Genomic DNA, 20,568 nt, shown 5'->3' with positions numbered 1-20,568 from the left:
GAGAGAGCGAGGGGGCAACCGACCAGGCGAGAGATAGAAAGACAGAGAGAGAGAGAGAGAGAAGGGAGAAGGGAGAAGCAGGAGCAGATAAATGAGTCCTTAAACGTCATTGTAACAGGGAAGCTTTTTAATCCGTCTTATCCATTAACGTCTGTTCGCGGTGCCCGCGTTAAGTCGATCGTCCATAAAAGATCCATTGCGGCGAGTTAGGTGACGGGCAAATGGAGGGAAGGAAGGAGGGAGGGGTCAAACGAGTAACGAGGTTGACTGGCAGATGCGATATAATGCGATAAACGGAGTCCCTAAAACGGAGTGTTTCCGCGCGCGGAGACTGTAAATGACGTATCGCGGCTGAACGGGCTCTTGCGGGCGTAACGCTCGCGACACGTGACACGTGGCGGGACTGCCGGTTATCGAATGACTCGGGGGTGTAATCGTTTGCGCCGCGAGGCGAATTCGCGCTGCGCCACTTCCGGCCGAGGGTCGGGAACTCGGATGTGAAGGGTTTACAGGGATAATTAATCGTTATTTGCATTTTCGGCTGTGCTGGCGGGCTCACCGCGAACATTAATCGCCTGAGATATGTGTCATAAGAGACACCTAACAGACTCGACGCTATACCCGCAGAAAAGGTATTTCTGAATGCAATATTATTCTCTTCGATCTATCATAAAATAGGATCGATGTAGCGCCAATCATATTTATTAAAGAAGGATATTTTAATCTTAAATGGAAAGGATATTTTAATATTAAATGGAAAATTCTTCAATATAGAATAAAATGAAGAAGAAGACGTTAAGTCGACGAAAGACGGTAACAGATATCGGTTTCGCGCCACGTATTATAGCGCTTGCATCAATATATAATAGTTTTATTTTAAATGTAAGAATATATAAGCTTAAATGTATGTATATAATTCTCAAAATAGCAAGCGATACGATTAAATGTGTCAAGAATATTTTTCGTCAGAAATCCTTTCTGAGAGAGTAGCGTTAAGCTTTAGTTTCCGCGGTCTCTATGTTTATCTTGTCGAGAAGAAACGATTTGGCAAGCGCTAAAATCGGAGAACCGGACGGCTGTTCCGGAAGATCACCAGCGCTGGGAGCCACGTCCAGGTGGCTGTACTTTAGCGGCTTCTTCGACCGAGTACCATGCTAAAAGTTGTCACAAATATCATAGATCATAAAAATTACATACATAAAATTATAGAGATGACATAATTGCGTAAATTTGTACAAATTCCAAAGCGTCACAACTTGTACGAAACGCGTTGCGATAGCTGGAAAAATTCAAAGATCTAAAAATAATTAAGGATAACAGTAAAAAATATAATGATAAAAGACACCACACCTTATGCAATCCAGACGCCTTGATCAGGAAGGCAGCTGGACCCTGATGACCTCGCGGAATCTTCGAGCTGGGCTGATTCATTGCTTGAAGAACATCATCCCCCTCGCTGCGTCCTTCGTGGGCCTGGAAGTCCTCCCTGCGTATCCGCGATATCTCGAACGGGTCGCCCATAGTCTCGCCGGAGGCTTGGAGCTTCTCCGAGTTGCTGGCTAACCGCGCCACGGCGTTATCCATCGCGATCTGAAGCAACGTTAAACGCGTTGTTGCACGCCGTTGAACGACGATCGAATTCAGCACGAGGAAACTCATCAAAAAACCAAGTAACTGAATGACGAGTAGTTCCAAACCCTCGCGGGCAAGTTTTCTAATGAACTTACGCACCCCCGTGTCTACACGTCACGTCCGGCGGTTCAACGTAGCGCCAGACGCGGGGGTTGGACTGTGCATCCATCCTGGCCGTTTATAAACCTGTCCAATTACGCTCTCCTCAATGAATCAACAAGTTACGTAACTGTCTGCGCGCGTTTCCGCCATTCCGCGCCTCCGCTTTAACGTCTTTGTTATTGCCATGTTATCGCGCGCAACGGTAGCAAAATACCTTCGTTATATCATGACGTGGCGCGCCGGATCGGCGATTGTCTGCCTGTCAGAAATTCGAGCGGTCGCTCGTCTCGTATCCCAATACTTGCTTAACGTGGCCGGAAGCCGCGAGCGAAACGATAATTACGCAATTACGAGCGACACTTACGGTATATCCCAAGCCGGCGGTTAGTACCGCGTGGCCCGTTAGCGTGGCTACCGTGAAGAGATGCGGGTTGACGGAGCACAGGGCCATCTCCTTCAGATGGTACAGAGCATCAGCCATGGCCATTCTGCCCTCCGCGTCCGTGTTGCCCACGCGCACCCTCGCGCCGGATTTCGCGGTGATCACCTCGTCGGAGACGTAGCAGTTCTCGCCAACGCTGTTCCTCACGACGCACAGCGCGACAACCACCTTCACCGTCGGTGGTTGCAGCAGGTTCACCACCTATAGTATTATAGCGAGGCCACAGTGCGATATATTGAATTGCGTAATCGATTGTGTTCACGATTAAATCGTCTAAAAAAATTAATGCCTGGCGCCATCGCCTGGAGAAAACGACATCGTCGAGGCACCACATCGTGCCATAGAGATTCAAATTACGGTTGTGATCTCGACGATCGTTTCAAGAATCTTCTCAGCCCGAGATAGATAGATAGACAGATGAGAGAGAAAGAGAGAAAGAGAGAGGGAGGTGGGGAACACAGACAGGAACTTATCAAAGCGCCATTATTAACAGAAGCTCGGCGATCGCGATCTGGCCGTGATGTACAATGCCGCACGCGCAATTTGCGATATATCACGGCACCTGCATGAATCCGGCGCAGGCAGCTGCGCCACATTTGTCCCTCGACATGCCGGCCATCACACCCTGGCACTTGATGTCGGCACCACCGGTGTCGTAAGTGACGCCCTTGCCCACGAGCATGATCGTCTCCAGGACGCAGCCGGCCGGCTCGTAAGTCAGGAAGATGATCCGACCGGCGTGGCGTGGTATCACGGATGCTGCGCGGTTCACACAGGCGAACAGCGGGTACTCCTGTAGCAGGGTGTCCTGATCGGACACCACCTGCATGCTGATGTTGGTGCCGCAAAACAGCTCCGCGAGGTACTCCTCCACCCGCGGGGGCGCCATCCTTTCGGGGTCTGCGCCTCCTAGTTTGGCACAAAGCAAAGGTCTTCAGGGAAGAAGAAGTCAAAGGGATGCCGGGTGCTAATGGACGAACGTGGAAGCGCGTAGAAATATTCTAAAAATATAGTGCGTAAAAAAAGTGTAAAAAGAGAATGGCAGAATGGAGACGCGTGGAGATGTAACTGTGTAAATGTTTGGGGGCGCGTTTGAAAATGTAATTGCAGGAAAGGCGCTTGTTTTCCAGTTTGCAATTGTGTTGTTTTATAAGGTTTATTCTTGAGGGCAGCAGAAGTGTGTGAAAGCGACTGACGCGTTCCTGCAATTGCTACTTTCATCCTGATAATTTTCTTTTTTCGTAGAAATTAATTCCTTTCTCTCGTGTATGTGTGTGTAATTTTATTCTGATTAATCCGCGGGCCGCAAGTTTTCAGTTACGTGCAAACTTCGGCCATTTCCAAGCTGTTTGACCCGCACATCGAAACACGAAGCACTGAACTTTTTGACACAGAGGAACACAGAGAACGCGTTCCATCCAATTACTTTAAAGTAAAAATACACAACATTTTTCGTTCGTGCCACAAATATTTGCATTGCAGTGCGAGTCCGCCGCGAGGCTATTATTTAATCGTTTACCCTTTGTTGTCGACATTTGATTGAAATGTGTAATGAATGAGTGTCGATGCAAAAACTGCGGGCGTTATTGTAAATTAATGTCCGGTGAACTTCGATACCGTGATGCGGTTAAATTTCACCGGCTGTTTCGTTAATTGAATTCAGCGAATGTCGCATGAAAAATACCGCGCGAGAGTCTCAAATCGCAGCAATCGAGCATCCGCTCAAATGCCGGCAAATTTTGCCACGGGTTTTTGAAAAATTCGCGCGTTGCTTATTATTTATTCCCCATCCCGGGGCACGGGGAACGATTTAGACGAAGTCCGCCTGCGGCTAACGGTCGACTTATCAGAATTTATTTTACGAAATTGCATTATTCACTTGGCTCGTTTCGCCGCGAGCGGACGAGCGCGGTTTGCAGCCGGAAAGTCGTACACTTGATGCCCGCGAAAATGCCGGCGATGAAAAGGAAAGGATCGCCAAAACGGAGGCAGAGCGTCTTGCGAAATTCTTACCGAGCGCTGCTCGGAAAATGAGCGCTCCGCGGTTTCCCTTCCGCTCGCTTCGCAACGGGACGCAACGTGAAAAATGAACACTTAAATTCTCCAAATCGCCGGCTACTTAAACTTTAAACTCGATAATTCCCGGAGGCTATTTCGACTGAACTTGAAGCCCAGGAACGCGAGCGAGTGGGCGGGCGAGCGAGCCGCGCGCTCGATTAACCGGGAGCCAAAAGACCTCCCTTGGACAAGTGGCAAGCCGTGGGCGATTTTCTCCCTTCCCGGACTTATTTCTTCTTTCACGGGGAAGCAGAAACTCGCGACGGAAGCCCGGGCTCCTCTTCGCTCCTCGCGCGAGGACGGGAAAACTTGCTCGCACTCGATAAAGTGCCACCCGTGTGTGCGCCCGGGATGGAACGGGACTTACCAATGTCCCTCGCGACGTATCTGCCACTCTCGAGTGCCGAGGCGAGTTTCACGATACCCTGAAGCCGTTTACTGCAAATCGGGCTCCACACTCCGAGCTGACACGCCTTGTAGCACCGATCCGGACATATTTCTCGCACTTCCAGGGGCTGCGAAAATATCGTCACAGTCATTAAGCATTACAGGTCGCGATTACCGAAAACGACACGAACGCGACAAACGATTAATCTTAAGATCACTTAGAAAAATAAGCCATAATTTTACGTAGCGCCGAAAATAACACTCTGCAAAGTGCAGATAAATAATAAGAGATTTTTGTTACTAAGACAGTTATTTTAAATCGTATAACAGTCTGTAGTAATGTTATAAATTTGATATCAGTATTTCTTGGCACGGCAAATGAAAAGTATGAAATGGTATCACTAATTACTGCACTTCATGATGAGAATATGATTACAAATAAATGAAAGATTTCATACGTGTCATATAATCTCTCTCCGACTAATTTTTTTACATTTTTAATTATATGATTTAATTATACGAGTTTAATAAATTTCTGCGTGAAACAAATATATATAATTAATATAATCGAAATATATATAATCGAGTATTCAAATATAATCGGGGATATGTAATCGAGTTGCAAAATTAAGTTATTTAAATTGATATGCAGAGAGATATCAAAATTTATGTATCGTCAATAATTTCTCTTGATATATGGAGTACAACGAAAGAAGGAGAGCCTGTCAGTTCGAAGAATATGTTAAATATGGTAATCGTCTTATCGGATAAGCACTTCATAGATAATGTCTGGGACCCATAGCTCTTACGGGCTTACGTATAAACCAGCTTAAAGATTTTCTGGTCGATTTAGTAGTACGTTTCGTTTAAAACGCGAGTGCTCGGACGCTCCCGTGCTCAAAAAATTCCAATGTGTACATGTAACATTCCTTCCCTTTGCCATTTCAAATATGCATGCGGGCTCGCGTTTGAATTATTCAATCGCAATTAGCGCAACAAATTCGAGCTACGCGAAAAATTCGGAAGAATCCGTCCGCGTTTTCGCGCAGAATTTTGGTAGAATTCGGATTACACGAGATGATCCATTTCCACGCGATTACCCCACGGATTTCCGCTCGGATAAAAAAAGAAAACCTCTGACGCGCGCTAGCTCGTTCCTCTCGCGACCTCTCGCAACCTCTCGCGCTCCGGCATCGGCGTTCCGGGTGCAGTTTCGGGCGAATAAAGAATCGAAAAAGTCGAGGGAGAGAGACAGAGAGAATGCGCGATCTGCCAGGAACCCCGGGGAGATGGGGGGGGGGGGGTGGAACGACGCGACGTTCGCGACGGGGTGGCAGCGTTCCGATTACGCGGCGCGGAAATTCCGGGGGTGCCTGCTGGTATTCGGAAAACGATGCCCCCTATTTGCGTCGGGCACGAAGGAACGAGCGACACAGAACGGAAAGAGGGTCAGGAGACGGAGGGAGTTATCAGGAAAGAAGCGTACGAGCTCTCGGTGCCGCGGGCTGAACGGCTTGCGTTCGGGGTGACGGGGGCACGGGAGTTGACGGGGTGGGCCTCGAGTATTTCGCTAATTAGGTCGCCTCGCCGGCCGCCAGGATTCAGGAACGCCAGGCATTCGCTACTCTTGATAGGGCAGAGCACTCCGGCTTACCCTCTGCCGCCACCCCTCGTCCCCCGGCTCCCTCTAACCCCCTGCTGCATCCCGACGACGCCCGCAAACAAGCCCCGTCTTCCGCAACCGATGATTCCTCTCCCGGCGGTCCGAACTTAGAATCTTGGTCCTTGAACTTAGGGGACGCAAGAATGCGCTCGTGTATTATGTACGCCAACGTTGCGAGAACGCCCGCCGCATAGGGGGTTTATCGTGCATTTGGGCATGTCGACGAAGAGATGGCGGTCGGCCTTTCGGGGATGAGTGAGCGTGAGTGGACGCGGCGCTTGACGCAACCAATTGACGTAATACGAGGAATGGGCGAGGGTATTTTTAAACCCGAGAGAAAAATTAGTACGGTGTTTAATTAAGTTAGCGCGCGATGTTTTATTATTTGTTGTTGAACAAGAAACGGGAATCCGAATTTAGCACTTCCACTCTTAAAAAAGCCGTGTTAAATCAAATCGAAATCATTGTTGCCTCTTTTACGCGACGCTGATTGGTTACTTCGATTCGCGTTGTGCGTTATGTTCAGTTTAGATTACCATCGCGCGGCTGTCTTCGCGTGGAGGTTAACAATTTGGTAGAGTGTGATAATTGTGCATATAATAAATAATAGATATAAGAGATTATTATTCAAAAACATTATTAATATTGAAAAATAAAATAGCGCGCGCCTGTGTTCTACTGGTAACAATATAAATAGCACAGAACTCCTTGGAAAAAGAAAAAATTTTAATAGCTAGAACTTTTTCATTTCTAACTCTACAGGATTTTCAATCGTCGAGACCTCTTCGCAATATGCCAATTAACGATATAAATAGCACAGAACTCCTCGGAAAAGAAAACAATTTTAATGGCTAGAACTTTTTCATTTATTGTTTTAACGCATTTTAAATCATCGAGAACTCTAGGCAATATGCCAATTAACAATATAAATAGCACAGAACTCCGCGGAAAAGAAAACAATTTTAATTGCTAGAACCTTTTCATTTCTAAATCTAAAGGATTTTCAATCGTCGAGACCTCTTCGCAATATTCCAAATCCACTCTTAAAAAAGCCGTGTTAAATCAAATCAAAATCATTGTTGCATATAATAAATAATAGATATAAGATATTATTATTCGAAAACATTATTAATAATGAAAAATAAAATAGCGCGCGCCTGTGTTGTACTAGTTATTATATATAAACGATGTTAATAATATCCGCATATACGTTTTTTATCCCTCCTGAAAAGGATAGTTGTTATACAAAATCTCGTTTATAAATGTTAAAAATTATTTATGTGGCAATTATGCATCGTAACATACAGGAAAATATATACAAATATATACAATATAAATTATATTATAAATATAAATAACGTTTTATTTATTTGTGGGACGTAATAGCAACATCACTTAATTTCATGCGATAAATAAATCCCTTCGCGCACATTTTATTATTAAAATGTTTGTTCATTCAGCTAGAAAGAGAAACGTTTCCCGTTTCTATAATTCAAAGTTCGAGACTCCGTTTCTCGTTTAATGTAACTCAAACACCGCGCGTTGCGTATAACCACAGGCGAGATTTGTTCTTCGCGTTCGCTTTCTTGGGTTAAACTTCGTCTTTGATCTCCGACAAGGGAAGCGAGCGCCCAGATCCTCGCCTCCGGTAGCCGTTTCTATGTTTCCCGATGAGTGAATTCGATACAGATTCACACGCCATTGGAAATTATACAGTTACAAAAGACAAACTCGCGCCAATTACACAAGGCAGTATCCCTCGCCTTTGAACCCACCGAACCATTCTGTACGAACGCGAAAGAGCGCTCGTAACAGAACGCCACGTAAATTGCTTTAGTCGTCATCATTGCGAAAAAAAGGAAGTAATCCCATTTGGAACTCTATTCGCGATTTCGCGGAAAAATTTCGTCGAAATTAATGCAACGTTCTGTCATTACGCGAAAGCACATTACGCGGAAATTTTCCAGTTACAAGCGTCATTTCCATGCAAATCACCGGCGCGGCGGTTCACCGTCGAGACGTCACGTTGAAAATTTCATACGCAGCGTTTTCCGGTGACCCTTCCATATTCGATTAAACGTACTTAGTCGCGAAATGCGAAATGTATCGCGCGCAATACACGCGGCCTCGCGATCGCGCGCTCCTCGCCGCCCCTTTCCCGCACCCTCCGGTAAAACAAGTACAATGCAGATCCACGGATCGATCTCGGCCAGTGTAACACAGCCGCGTCGGGTAACTTCCGCCTTGAAAGTTCGCATAATAAACGCGGATACCATCCTCGGAGCGTAATTAACCGCGGCGGCGCCCGGGTTAATGAACAATGGAGTTGCTTGCAATCGAGTTGCGCAATCCGATACTCGCCAGGCCGCATAAGACACGCCGCGCGCGTGTACTTATCCATCAAGCGCAGGCCGCCCCCGAAGGAAGGGGTGGAAAGCTGTCGGCGACAGGTGTTGCTTAATTATGGCCGACACTGATCGCGCTCTTCGCCGCCGATCTCTCGATCCATCATCGGTGTCTATCAACCGTTCGCTCGAGGCGCTGCGACGCTTCCGCGCATTAACGCGGCCGCAATCGCGTCATCCGGCTGTATCGCGCTCCCGGCACGTACACCCCCGTCACGTGAGTTCGCAAAGAACGAGCTTTCGAGCCCGCTCGGCGGCAGGCGATTCCGTTTAATCAGCTCTGATAGATAACGGGCCGATCGTAACGATCTCGCTGGATCGCACGGATCGCGATGATGATGCGCCTCATGCGCAACATCCGCACCGCTCGCATTAATCCCCGTCGAACGCGAGCTACGTGCGCGCTTGCAAATTACCCGCATATCCAGCGCGGCTTGTCGTAATCGTTAAATAATGAATATCCGGGGGCTGAAGGTTCGCGGTAATTACGCGGCGGCGAGTCTTATTGGATGACGATCGGACATCGACGGGCGGCAGGGAAGGAGCACGAGAAGAGGGTGAAATTAATCCGCGTCACCGTAATAAAATACCGCGGATCAGTCGGATTGCGTGACGCGCGGCTCGCGCGCAGCCGCGCGTCATTAGTTATGGATTAAGATCGCACGGCAATTTAGTTTAGAGACAACGGCAGACGGATTTACCGGGGGTTTAGAGCACGCCGGGTGACTTTCGGGGGGCGGGGGTGGCAAGGGGAGCCAATCAGACCGCAAGCGCAGCGAACTCTCGGGCACGGGCACAAGCGGGGGGATAAATTCCTTCCAGATACAAGTGCGGACTTCCTATTCCGCCGACGTAGGTGCGCACAAAGCCGTGCTGTATCTGTTTGATTGGTTTAAACGGCTCCCGTGTAACCACAACTGTACTATCTGCGAAATGCCTTAACCGGATATATTGCCGCAATCGAGTAGCGTTCGCTTATTGATTCCGCCCGGCTCTCTTCGGCTTCGCCTCCTCGCCCCCGGCGTGACTATTTCCGGTTTTCCTTCTCGATCTGTCCGATCGAATCCCTCTCTTTCGAATCTCGCTCACGAGTCGGGGATCTGTCAGCCCCCGGCGCGATTCACCCGTCTTTGGTAACGCGACGCCAAATCCGCGGTTAGTACCTTTAAGTGGATTACTTCGAGCGAGATGATGGAGAAGGGTTCGTTTTTCAGATCGACCTTAAAATCCTCGTTTTTTTTTCCACGGTCACAATGTTATTTTTCAACGTTTTACTGTTATAATTGATTAATAATTTGCTGTGAAACTCACCACGTAGAGACCCTCCAGGGCGCCAAGGAGCGTGACCAGCTCGACGTTCTCGAAGCGTTCGTCCGGCAGTAGCACCAGCAAAGGACGTTTCACCCCAGCCTTCAACGCCCTAATAAGAGAAAGAGCTATATGGAATCGGCCACGAGATCATTACGCAGTTAACATGTAAATTGTCACTCCGGCATATTAATGCGCGATCGCAGCAGTACCTCGATCCTGGATCGAGATGACACTTCGATTTCCGGAATAATCCGAGAGAAATTGATTGCGGATAGGGGATAAATGTTGCGACGTTTCTGCTATAAGAGTTTCTGCTATTTGTCAGCGCTTTCGATAGCCGTATCATTCGTTAAGGGAAAGGGCGTCAACGAGGCTCAAGCGGTCAAGAGGCTCTCCCGCTGACAGGCTGATCGACGGACGGAAAGGGATGCCAATCTAAGACTCCGGTAAAGGATCAAGGCGCGACCCCAGAGACGGGATTTCGACGTGGAAGGGCATTCACGTGAGCGCGAGCTCGACGGACGTCTGACCGTAATTATGGCGCGGACGTATCGCTGATCGTCAGGAATCGCGGTGGGATCGTCGTGGATACCCCCCGCGCGATAATATTGATAGCGTAAAACCTGCAAGTGATAGCACGTCCCGCGGGATCGGCGGAAGAAGGGCGGGCGGTCCCGTTCGTGCAAAAAGGGGGAAGAGAAATGGGGTTCCCTCGGGAAAGGTGCGGTTCTCATTGAGTATCCCGGGACACGAATGGCCATTCTCGCTCCCTTCGTGTCCAATTTTCGTCTTGCCTGACGTAATACAGACGTAGCCGCGCGAGGCTGAGAGGGTGCTCTCGCTCGCCCGTTCTCTTTCTCGATCTCTCCGTCTTCGTTCCTCTGTTTCTTCCTCTTTCCCTCTGCGTTTCTCTCCGGCACGAGCGCGCGAATCACGAACTATTAATCCGTCCTCGACTGCTATCGCTATCGTGTTTAAACTTCGTTACATTCTCAATGCGCAGCTCGGTGTCTCGTACTTGGGAATTTCCAGAGGAACCGCCGCCGTTCCATTGCGGTTTAGGAATAGCCCCGGTCTCGTGCTCGGTTCGGTTCGGCTCCCGATTCAACCTGGCACTCGCGATTTGAGTTTTGTATTAGTGTCGCGCGGAATCGCGCGCGCCGGAATTATTATTCCGGAATTCCGCGCGGAGATAGCAAATATCGCATTGTCGGACGTGTAACGGAGCGCGACGGCAATTTCGCCCATGGGATACATTGGTAATAATTAAGACATGCGCGCGCGCACGGCAAAACTTGGAGCGCGGCTATTTTCCTCCGGAGAATATCGCGGAGCGTCGCCCGAGCAGAAATCAATTCAAAAAGCCATTGTCTATATTATATAAATATATATTATATATTTCTAGTATATAAATTTCATCTCCAGTGATTTGGATACATTACTTAACGATCACTTAATTTCTCAAAGTCCAAACGGCGTGACGTGTATCGGTGCACCGTTGCATCGCGTTTACCAGCCGGCACGCGGATATCGCGCGGATATCCATCGGCGAACTCGACAGGGCGCCTCCCTCATTATTAAGACGAAATATTTCACCGTCGCAACGTAACGATCGGCAATTTTTCTCCATCCAGCGCGGAGCGATCTTCACGCCGACATTCCGTTACCGTCTGCACGCGGGGGGCGGAAAAAGCGGATGAGAAAAAAAAACATCAGTCGCTCCACGGGGGAATTTTAGTTTTTCAATCGAATTTCCGACAGGCGCGCGGCCGCGCGGAATTTCGTCCGCGCATCATTGCGTTTTCCGCACGCCGCTATTCGAGTGTCCGTACACAAAACATCCTGACAGCCGTATACGCATCGCGACACAGAGCGGAAGCTCGCAACGTCCGGTGCGTATGCGGCATGCGTGCGCGGAGATGCGCGAGATTGCGTGCACGCGATCGCCGGCCCTCGATTAATCCCTTCACCATCGATCCATCGATCTCGCCGGATTAATAAAGCGAGTCCACGAGGGCAGGACAATTTTTCCACTCTGCCTTTTTTCGCTCCTTCTCCCGTTTCGGCAATGTATGCAAACGAGGACCGCGGATGCGGGAACGCGTAAATGTAACGTCACTTCCGGCCGTGCGATCAATCACATGCACGTAATCCAGGAAAAAAACCGCTGCCTCCACGCGAATGGTACGAATGAAACCTCCCCCAGTGGACGCATGGAAATATCAGACGTATCGCGGTGTTATAAAAATATCGCGACGCACCGATGATGCATTCAACTATTGCTGCTGACTAACATCGAAGGATGATGGAAATATGTGGAAGTTGGGCGGTCATTTCCTGTGGACTCGGTAAATATGAACGCGCATGTGGCGTATTAAAGGTCAAAGGTCCCGAGATCAGAGGCGAACATCTTTGCGGCAATAACGCGCGTGTGCGCGGTATTATATTGTACCGCCGTGCCGGTTTCCTCGCACGTCGCTACGGTATTCCCGCTTCCTCCCGAAACGACAGATAACCGGGACTTATCTCGCTGCGCCCCGGCAGCCGCGATTTAACTCGCCGTCAGCATATAAAGAGCTGAATTAACGGGTAATTGCCTGCCCGTAATGGCAGTTATCAAAGAGCGGCAGACCGAAAGCGCGCGCGCGCGCGCGCACGCGGAGTCCAAATTCCAAATAGCCATTTGGGGGTGGCTCTCGCGACGAGGCGGAAGAGAGAAAGACGAGAGCGATCGAACGCGTCGTTCGATTTTTATTAATCTCATGGGCGCTCTTTATTACGCGGAGCACGCGTCCAATAAATCTCTCCATTCTTTTCCGCGCGCGCGCGCGCGGAATTCCCTTTCGCGCGCTTGTTTTCGGCGCGTTTTTCGTGCGGATCGCCGCGCGTCTCGTCCTATTATCGCACGCGGAAATATCATGCGAGACACCGCAGTTTGGTGTCCTCGCTGAAAATCATCCTGCCGAATCCGCACAGTCATAATAAATTGACTCTCATTTCGCCGGTGACACTCCCGCCACGGACTGTTTCGGACTCCGGCAGGAAATTAAATTTCCTCGCGCGACGGATCCGCTGGCGAACTTACTCGCCGGGGGGGGGGGGGAGATTTTTACTTCAGCGACAGCGCAGATTTCGCCGTAATATCGGGTAACCGGTCACGGTAGCAAAGTTCCGCTTTCGTATCGAATACGTAGCACGGCTTTTCGCCGCGAATGCACGAAATTCCGTTACACGTTGCGCGTTACGATTCCATATGCATATTCAGGAAACGTCATCGACCATTTATACTCACCGTCGCTTATTTATATATTTCCATACTGCATTTAGCACATTATAAAACTATATATACGTACTCCTTTTAAAGGCCATTGAGGGACGTGCCGATAACACACATCTAAAATACATCCCCATACGGCGATGCTTTATTCGTATTAAAAGAGAAAGAGAGAGACAGAAAAAAGAGAACAAAGGGAAAGGAAAATGTGTGGGATCACACAAAGGAATTACCGCTTTATTCCCTTCGTGGCAGCCTCCGCAAAGCTCCGCACGTCGTGATAATCCATGTTAAGCGGACCCGTTGGACTGTAAATGAGCCTTTTTGCGGGCAAATTGATGGGCAAAACCGCGCCGATCACGCCCAGCGCGGCATCGATCTGAGCCACGCCGTACAGGACAGTTTTGAAGGGTTCCGGTTGGTCGGATCCAGGGTCACTTCCTGACACCAGGATAATACCGTCATAATCGACGCAGCAGATATTCGGCTCGATTTTCAGTCGGCACGGCATCCACCTGAAACGAATCCATTGTCTTTGTTATTCAAACATGCTAATCGGCCGTCACATTCGATTGGACAAAGCACGAGAGACAATTATTCGTTAAGGGACGCGATACACCCCTTTCGGATCGGTACCGCAATCTACCCAGGAAAAATAGAGATTTTCACTTAAAGAAAAAAAAGAGTAAAAAAAGCAGACGCATTACAAAAATATTGTAACTTTCTCCAACTGTCCGCTGTCGGATCCGAAACAGGATCGGAACATCCGATACGAATATCGTATTATTATAAATTGAGATATACGCATCGACAATCGCGTTTTCGATAGAGCCCGCTCGCCCGTATAACTCGATTAAATCATCATTAACCCGGGAACGGTAATAAAGTTTTTATTAGTCCGAGTTGGGTTCGTCAGTGAAAATTGCTGCGAGACGAGAAACGTATTTTCGTTTCGTGCGGAGCGAATGCAAATCCCGCTTTAATCCGGGCCCTCGATGGAAACGCGTAACTGAAGTTAGATATATCCGATCGAAAAAGAGAGGGTTAGTTTATTTTTATAATCGACTTATCCGGCCGATGCCGACGTGTTAATTCGGCTACGCTCGCAGCGCGGGCGTTTCTGAACGACGGGCCGGGCCGCCCGCGCCGGCTCGTCTTTCACCGTGTGTAAACTTTCCGCTATCGTCCACCGGCTACAAACGGCGGGCCAAAAATTGCCGCCCGGGGCGAGGAAGTTTATACCGCCCTTTTTGCACGGTAGCGCACGAGGAAGTAAAGGGGAAAATATTATTGTGGATATATGCACGCGCACAGACGCGCCAAAGGGCCGGCACGGACGAGAACAGCGATTTCCTCGTCCTTTCATTCTATCAAAGTAATGAAAGCAGAATCCGCTTCCTGAATAGCGATGCAATAACGAGTAAAATAATGCACACAGTTACCATTAAAAATGATTCATTCTATTATTATTGTTATTAAGAGCAGAAATCGCTCGCTCGTTTCGCGTCACGTTTGCAATTATATTCATAAGCGCGCTTTTTGTTCCACTCCGGGGGCTCTGATCGCATTGATTGTAAAATGAAGAAACAAACGGGAAGTATAAAATTATTGCACTCCTTTTATTTCGATATTTCTCCCGCAGTATCTGCACGGGAAACGTACATTTTATTCTCGTTGCGGGAAAATTTACGTCCGGCGCTCCTTATACTCTCGAGCTCTTTGCGCCAAGTTTGAGATCGACCAGAAAAATACCAAGCCGAACTCTTGGAAGACTACAAGTCAAACTGCTACGCTTCACGCTGACACATATTATATTTCACGACACGGGTTACCGACGCGAGGGTATATTACTACCGCGATGACACGCTGTTCCCCCCAACGTTCAAGCTGTCAGCCGACGACGGAATGCAATTCTGCGGCAAGTCAAGAGTATTTTCCTCATTTTTCTTCGCTGTTCTCTTCAGAGTTTAATTTTGTGCAAGCGTGTGCGTTGTTCGTACGTGTAGACCTTCGGGTGCCCAGCTTTTACGTAAGATATTATTTTATAATCTGACATTAAATAACTGAGATAGAATCGCGCAGCTCGGTGCAGATGATCTTTGCCGATTATGCTATTGCGAGCGATCGATACTGTCATCTGTATATACAGGGTGGCCCATTTTAATTTATACAGTCGATTTTTTAAAAAACTAAAAGAGATACGAAAAAATGTTTCAGACAGACATGTCACGATTTCGAGGGGGACATAAGATGATACCATTGGTTTGACCTTGAATAGTCGTTTGAAGGTCACGCGAAGATCACCTTCAATTTCTTAAATTGAAACCCCAACTTTTTATTGCAGATTCTTCTTCTCCATCGAAAAGTAAGTAACTTTTGTCTGAAACATTTTTCCGAAAAATGTCATCTTATGTCCTTAAAATGTCCTCAAAACTCATCTTGAAGATCATTTTAAGGACATAAGATGACATTTTTCGGAAAAATGTTTCAGACAAAAGTTACTTACTTTTCGATGGAGAATAAGAATCTGCAATAAAAAGTTGGGGTTTCAATTTAAGAAATTGAAGGTGATCTTCGCGTGACCTTCAAACGACTATTCAAGGTCAAACCAATGGTATCATCTTATGTCCCCCTCGAAATCGTGACATGTCTGTCTGAAACATTTTTTCGTATCTCTTTTAGTTTTTTAAAAAATCGACTGTATAAATTAAAATGGGCCACCCTGTATAATACGACTCAATAGCATTTCGATAGCCCTGACGTCAGCAGCACGAGAAACTTTTTTCGCCTTGCGAGCAACAAGATTATCTGGAATTTCTCCTTTCGTGCGACACACGATCGAGTCTCGCACGCGAGAAAAGAGAGAAAAGCCGTTTACGTCCCTTTATCGCGTCCACGATGATCCGTTATCAATCGCTTAAAGATAACATGATATAATAAGCGAATAAACAAGCGGACATACTCGGCTCGAGTGTTTTGCTTACGAACTGTGCAACTGGTCTCGCTTTTTTTCCATAAAAATGTCAGCAAGCAATATATCCCTCTGCCGCATAATTAAAAAAAGAAAATTAGAGGAAAGAGATGAATTAATTAATTTTTTTATTATTCTTTTATCTTGCGTCAAGCACTACTTCTAGTTTATAATAATTATCGAATTTTAAATCTTTAACTTCTTTATTTTATTTCATAATTTCTATTACGAAGCACGCGGTGCAATTATTATAAAATTAAGGTATGCGAAAAGCCGGTGCTTATCTATATTTTTTACTTTGGTTCCCGATTTAGTAAATTTGAGTCTGAAACGTCGTAATATATTGTTAGACAATACATCCTCGTACCGAGTAGCACGTTGCAATTGTATAAGCGTACCGCGAAAAATATGGAACTCTTATCGGTGGCAGCGGCCATAAATAGCGGAGTTATCTCCAGCTTTTACTCTTAGCGCTAAATTAAAGACGAATCGCTAAAATGTGCGACTTGGAGAACAAAATGTCGTAGTCGGAACAGCGTATAACCATTAGATAAGACCGCCGCCGCTACCTTACACGCGCGCGTAGAATACATTTGCATTATATTAACAATACGTATCTACGGCATCGCGTATCGCGAGCAAAGTCTGCCGGTGTTAAATCACTAGGAATGAGCAGTCGAAAATTGTTATCGCTGGAATAATATTAACAGTGAATAAAATGCCGCGTATTAGACTAAAATGGAAGAAACTACTATGACAAATATGCATATTTATAAGGGATAGCATATTTATAAGAGAGAAAACATGGAATGCTTCTCATGCAAAATATCGATACCTGAATACATCTAGTGATAAATTAGACATAACAAAATTCGATTATTTATACAGTATATCTTGATGTATAGAATACAATTTTTCTCAAACAATTTTTCAGATTTTTACAAATCGAGAATATTTATCTTGTGGCATGTATACATGTTCCTCAATCGCACAATTTCAAACGTCCCGTCGATCGAAATCAGCGACGATATTTAATCGGAATTCGATATCGCGATATCGGGAAACGTGCGGCCTGATTAAAAAAATCCCCATCGAGTCAATCTAATATACTTGCGCGGCGATAGGAAATGACGCGGAGCTCGTTGCACGAGCAAACCGAGCACCGGTGATTTTCACGGTTTCCTATCCGGTTTCCAACGTTTAACAGAATTTTTTGTTCGCGCGCTCGAAGCGGCCGCGATTCATCGCGCAATAAGGGAGATCAAGGGCCGAGGGAGACCGAGAGTTCTATGGGAGGATAATAAATCTCAAGAGTACACATGATATCGTGCGCGCGCGCCTACCCGTAAATCGAACGCCGATCAATCACGAGAACATAATCCACGGAGACAATAATGCTCTCCCGCTCGCTCGTGAGCGTGTATATATATCACGCGGTGATAATGAAGTCTTTGTAGATCCACGGGCGCTGCTGCATCAGGTGTTTCCACGGGGCCTAATAATTTACTGGCTGCCTATCTGCATCCGACGCACGTCGGAATTGACAACGGCTTTTAAAGAGCCGAGAAGTCTAGGAAGGCGCTTTCGCCTCGTTAATCAATACCGGACGTCTCGATTAATTAACGCAACGCGCGTCTTCGGCGCCGGAAGCGGACTCCGCGCGCGTATATTCACTGCACACGTATGCGTGTCGAGCAATGCGTCTCTCGCGTCATCTAATTTGGAATTAACATGTTTACAGGTGCCATTTTGACGCATGCAGATTGAGCAATTGCGCACAGACGCGCTTTAAATGTGTTAAGTGCGTAGAAATGACACTCGCACTCGCGATATTGAGATTTCGCGACGTTACGTGGAGCGTGTTACACTCTGTGAAGTATACTCGGGGGTGTAACACCCTCTTTATCGTCGAAGTACGTACGTACTGCGGAATTCGAATGACGCGATTGTTACCGAAAGATCACAATTACGCAAAGCGCGGTATACACTTCCGCGCGAGTAGATGAATTGCGAGATCCTCGATTTAATTAGTCACTCGGTATTTCCGCTTTATCGTGGAATAAAAAATGTGATCTAGAAAAATTGATTTTATTCACCGACAAGAATTATTTAAGGAAAGATTGACGTTTGTCTCAACGATACATTTGATTTGAGAATTTCGATAAAAATATTCCTTTTCTTGCGTGCATTTTTAAAATTCGTCGCGTTATATTTGATACATTTAAATATGAATAAATAAGAGAGAGAGAGAGAGAATGCGCTCGGCTCTTCTAATTTGTAAATTTATTACAAAAATATATTTTGAACTGCTTCGCGTCGTTATCGATCTTACGATTTACGCCGAGATAGATCAAACGAAATTCACAAAGGCAACGAATAAATTCTAAATATCTTTTTGATAAGCCTGTGCGTTTTGTGAGCGCGCGTCGATAGGACGTTGTAAATAACACTGCAGAAATCAGCATGTTACAGGTAGAGTTCGATATCGGTTCACTTGGACGCCCCTAATGAATGAAACTAACTTCCATCACGTGTTCCGCAAACATGCACGATGCGCAATCAATCAGGCACGTAAGCTGCAAGCTAATGATCCCGGAAACTTTGCAGCTACGGAACAGCTGGGCACCACTGTTTCTCGCCTAACAGTGCGAAACGAACCGGCATTGGCTGCGGGAAACTCGTATCTCTCACGAGCACCCGCGAATCCGCAAGCAGATACGTTCACGTCACGTACTTTTGACGTGAGCTATCCAATTACTCCTCCAAGAACCTACTATTCACAGTGAAATTCCGAATTATCCGGTAATTATGGCGCAAAATTATGGCACGCCTCGCAACAACATAATTGATATTGCGGATCACGGAATGACCTCGCACTCCGTTCCCCGAACCGGAACGTGAGCTACGAGCTCGCGATACACGTGTAACACATAATTTGTAATTTGAAGCAACGAGAAGAAATTGCACTCACGGGGAGGCGATGGGAGATTAAAAAATTAGGCGCGAGTTCTCGATCCTCCCCTAAGTGCCAATTCCTCCCCAATATATTCTCAATATATCAAGTTTCTGACAAGCGCCTGCGTGAATTTACATTTACATTAATCAGAAGCGTCTACTCAAAACGCTGTCTCTAAACAGTCCAATTTCAGGGACAGGTCTCTGCCTTCCTTCGAGACTGATCAATCAAAAAAAAGATCACGGGGAGAAAAAGAAAATGCGATATATTTCGCGTCGCGCCACTCGAGCATGCCCCCATCATTAAAAAATCCAGATGGCCCGCGGTCGTGACCTAGGTCACTCGCGCGGGCGCTCGAGCGGCCCCACGAGGCCCCACGAGGGGTTGCTCGCTCAATTTCGTCCGCGCGATTCGGGGTACGTCGACTTGTATGGGGCACACACGGGTTTGCGGGCATGTCCTCCGCGCATTTACCTCGATTCTACCGCCATGATGCGCGCCGCACCCACGCTTGGTACACCCGGGAAGAGTCCGTGTGAGATGGCGCACAGGCACGTAACCGTATTATCTTCCGCGACGCTCGTGCGCTAACACCAGATCGCCAGGCCACGTTGGCTCTTCGGTCGACCCCCTCTTGCCGCCCCAACTTGGCCGACAGGGAGAAATAGAGAGTACAGCTGTTCCGCCACGCGATCTCGCCGGCGTGATGTCAAAATGGTGGCCTCCCTCGGCCCTGATCGAACGCCACGGCCAAGCGAAGAGCGCAGGATCGAGGCTGGTACTCGCGGCACGCTTCAAACCTGATACCGTTGCACGCTCGCCGCGCTGGCGGCAAAAACAAACGGGAGAATGAGGGGGCGAGGCGGCGGGACGGAGGGGCAAGGGACGTGGATAAAACGGCGGCTTCGGGGGCGGAGATTGGGGAGGAGGAAAGGGGAAAAGAAGAAAAGCGATAAGAGCGGAAACTTCGCGCTGCTATCGCGCTCGGCGTGCCAGCGATATTATCATCCACCGCGCGGAGAGATTTGTGCGAGCGACCGGCTCGGCAACGCGCGCGCTACTAAAGCGGCCTGTGCTTTCGCGATTACAACCGGCCGCCTTCTGCCGGTGCCGCTGCTACTTGAGCACCACTACACGCCCGGGTCTGCCAGGGTAGGGTGTATACTAGCGTCTACTATCGCTACTACTACCACTGTCGCAGGTGCTGTCAGGTCGGCCGAGCAGCTGCAACGTTGCCGATGTTCGCGACCTGCACGTGCCCTCGAAGCTACCTCGAACTTGAATTTCCAGTTCTGCCGAGGCGGACACCGGATCGTTCACGCGATGCATCGCGACATGGACGGCGGCTCGTGGACGGGTAATCCTCG

At 47.7% G+C, this 20,568-nt stretch overlaps 1 protein-coding gene across 1 annotated transcript; it reads right to left on the bottom strand.

Annotated features, from left to right (window-relative positions):
• Positions 1-106: 106 nt before the first annotated feature.
• Positions 107-20,251, bottom strand: LOC105279073 (putative aminopeptidase W07G4.4). Its single transcript, XM_011338612.3, has 8 exons — positions 19,676-20,251; positions 13,508-13,789; positions 10,001-10,109; positions 4,602-4,749; positions 2,739-3,085; positions 2,099-2,377; positions 1,351-1,590; positions 107-1,154 (listed from the first exon to the last, which is right to left on the bottom strand). The coding sequence occupies exons 1-8, from the start codon at positions 19,690-19,692 to the stop codon at positions 993-995; spliced, it is 1,584 nt and encodes a 527-aa protein (XP_011336914.1). The 5' UTR covers positions 19,693-20,251; the 3' UTR covers positions 107-992.
• Between the last annotated feature and the right edge of the window lie 317 nt (positions 20,252-20,568).

This window comes from Ooceraea biroi, chromosome 9 (assembly GCF_003672135.1).
Source record: "Ooceraea biroi isolate clonal line C1 chromosome 9, Obir_v5.4, whole genome shotgun sequence".
In the NCBI taxonomy this organism is placed as follows: Eukaryota; Metazoa; Arthropoda; class Insecta; order Hymenoptera; family Formicidae; genus Ooceraea; species Ooceraea biroi.
The sequence above is the reverse complement of the archived record's forward strand: the minus strand, read 5'-3'. Positions and strand labels throughout refer to the sequence as shown.

Bases quoted from the DNA above. Each gene is read 5' to 3' on its own strand.
- LOC105279073 (XM_011338612.3), bottom strand. The intron at 3,086-4,601 runs GTAAGTCCCGTT...GTGCCAAACTAG, and splicing joins ATACGTCGCGAGGGACATTG to GAGGCGCAGACCCCGAAAGG. The intron at 2,378-2,738 runs GTGCCGTGATAT...ATAATACTATAG, and splicing joins CCTGCGCCGGATTCATGCAG to GTGGTGAACCTGCTGCAACC.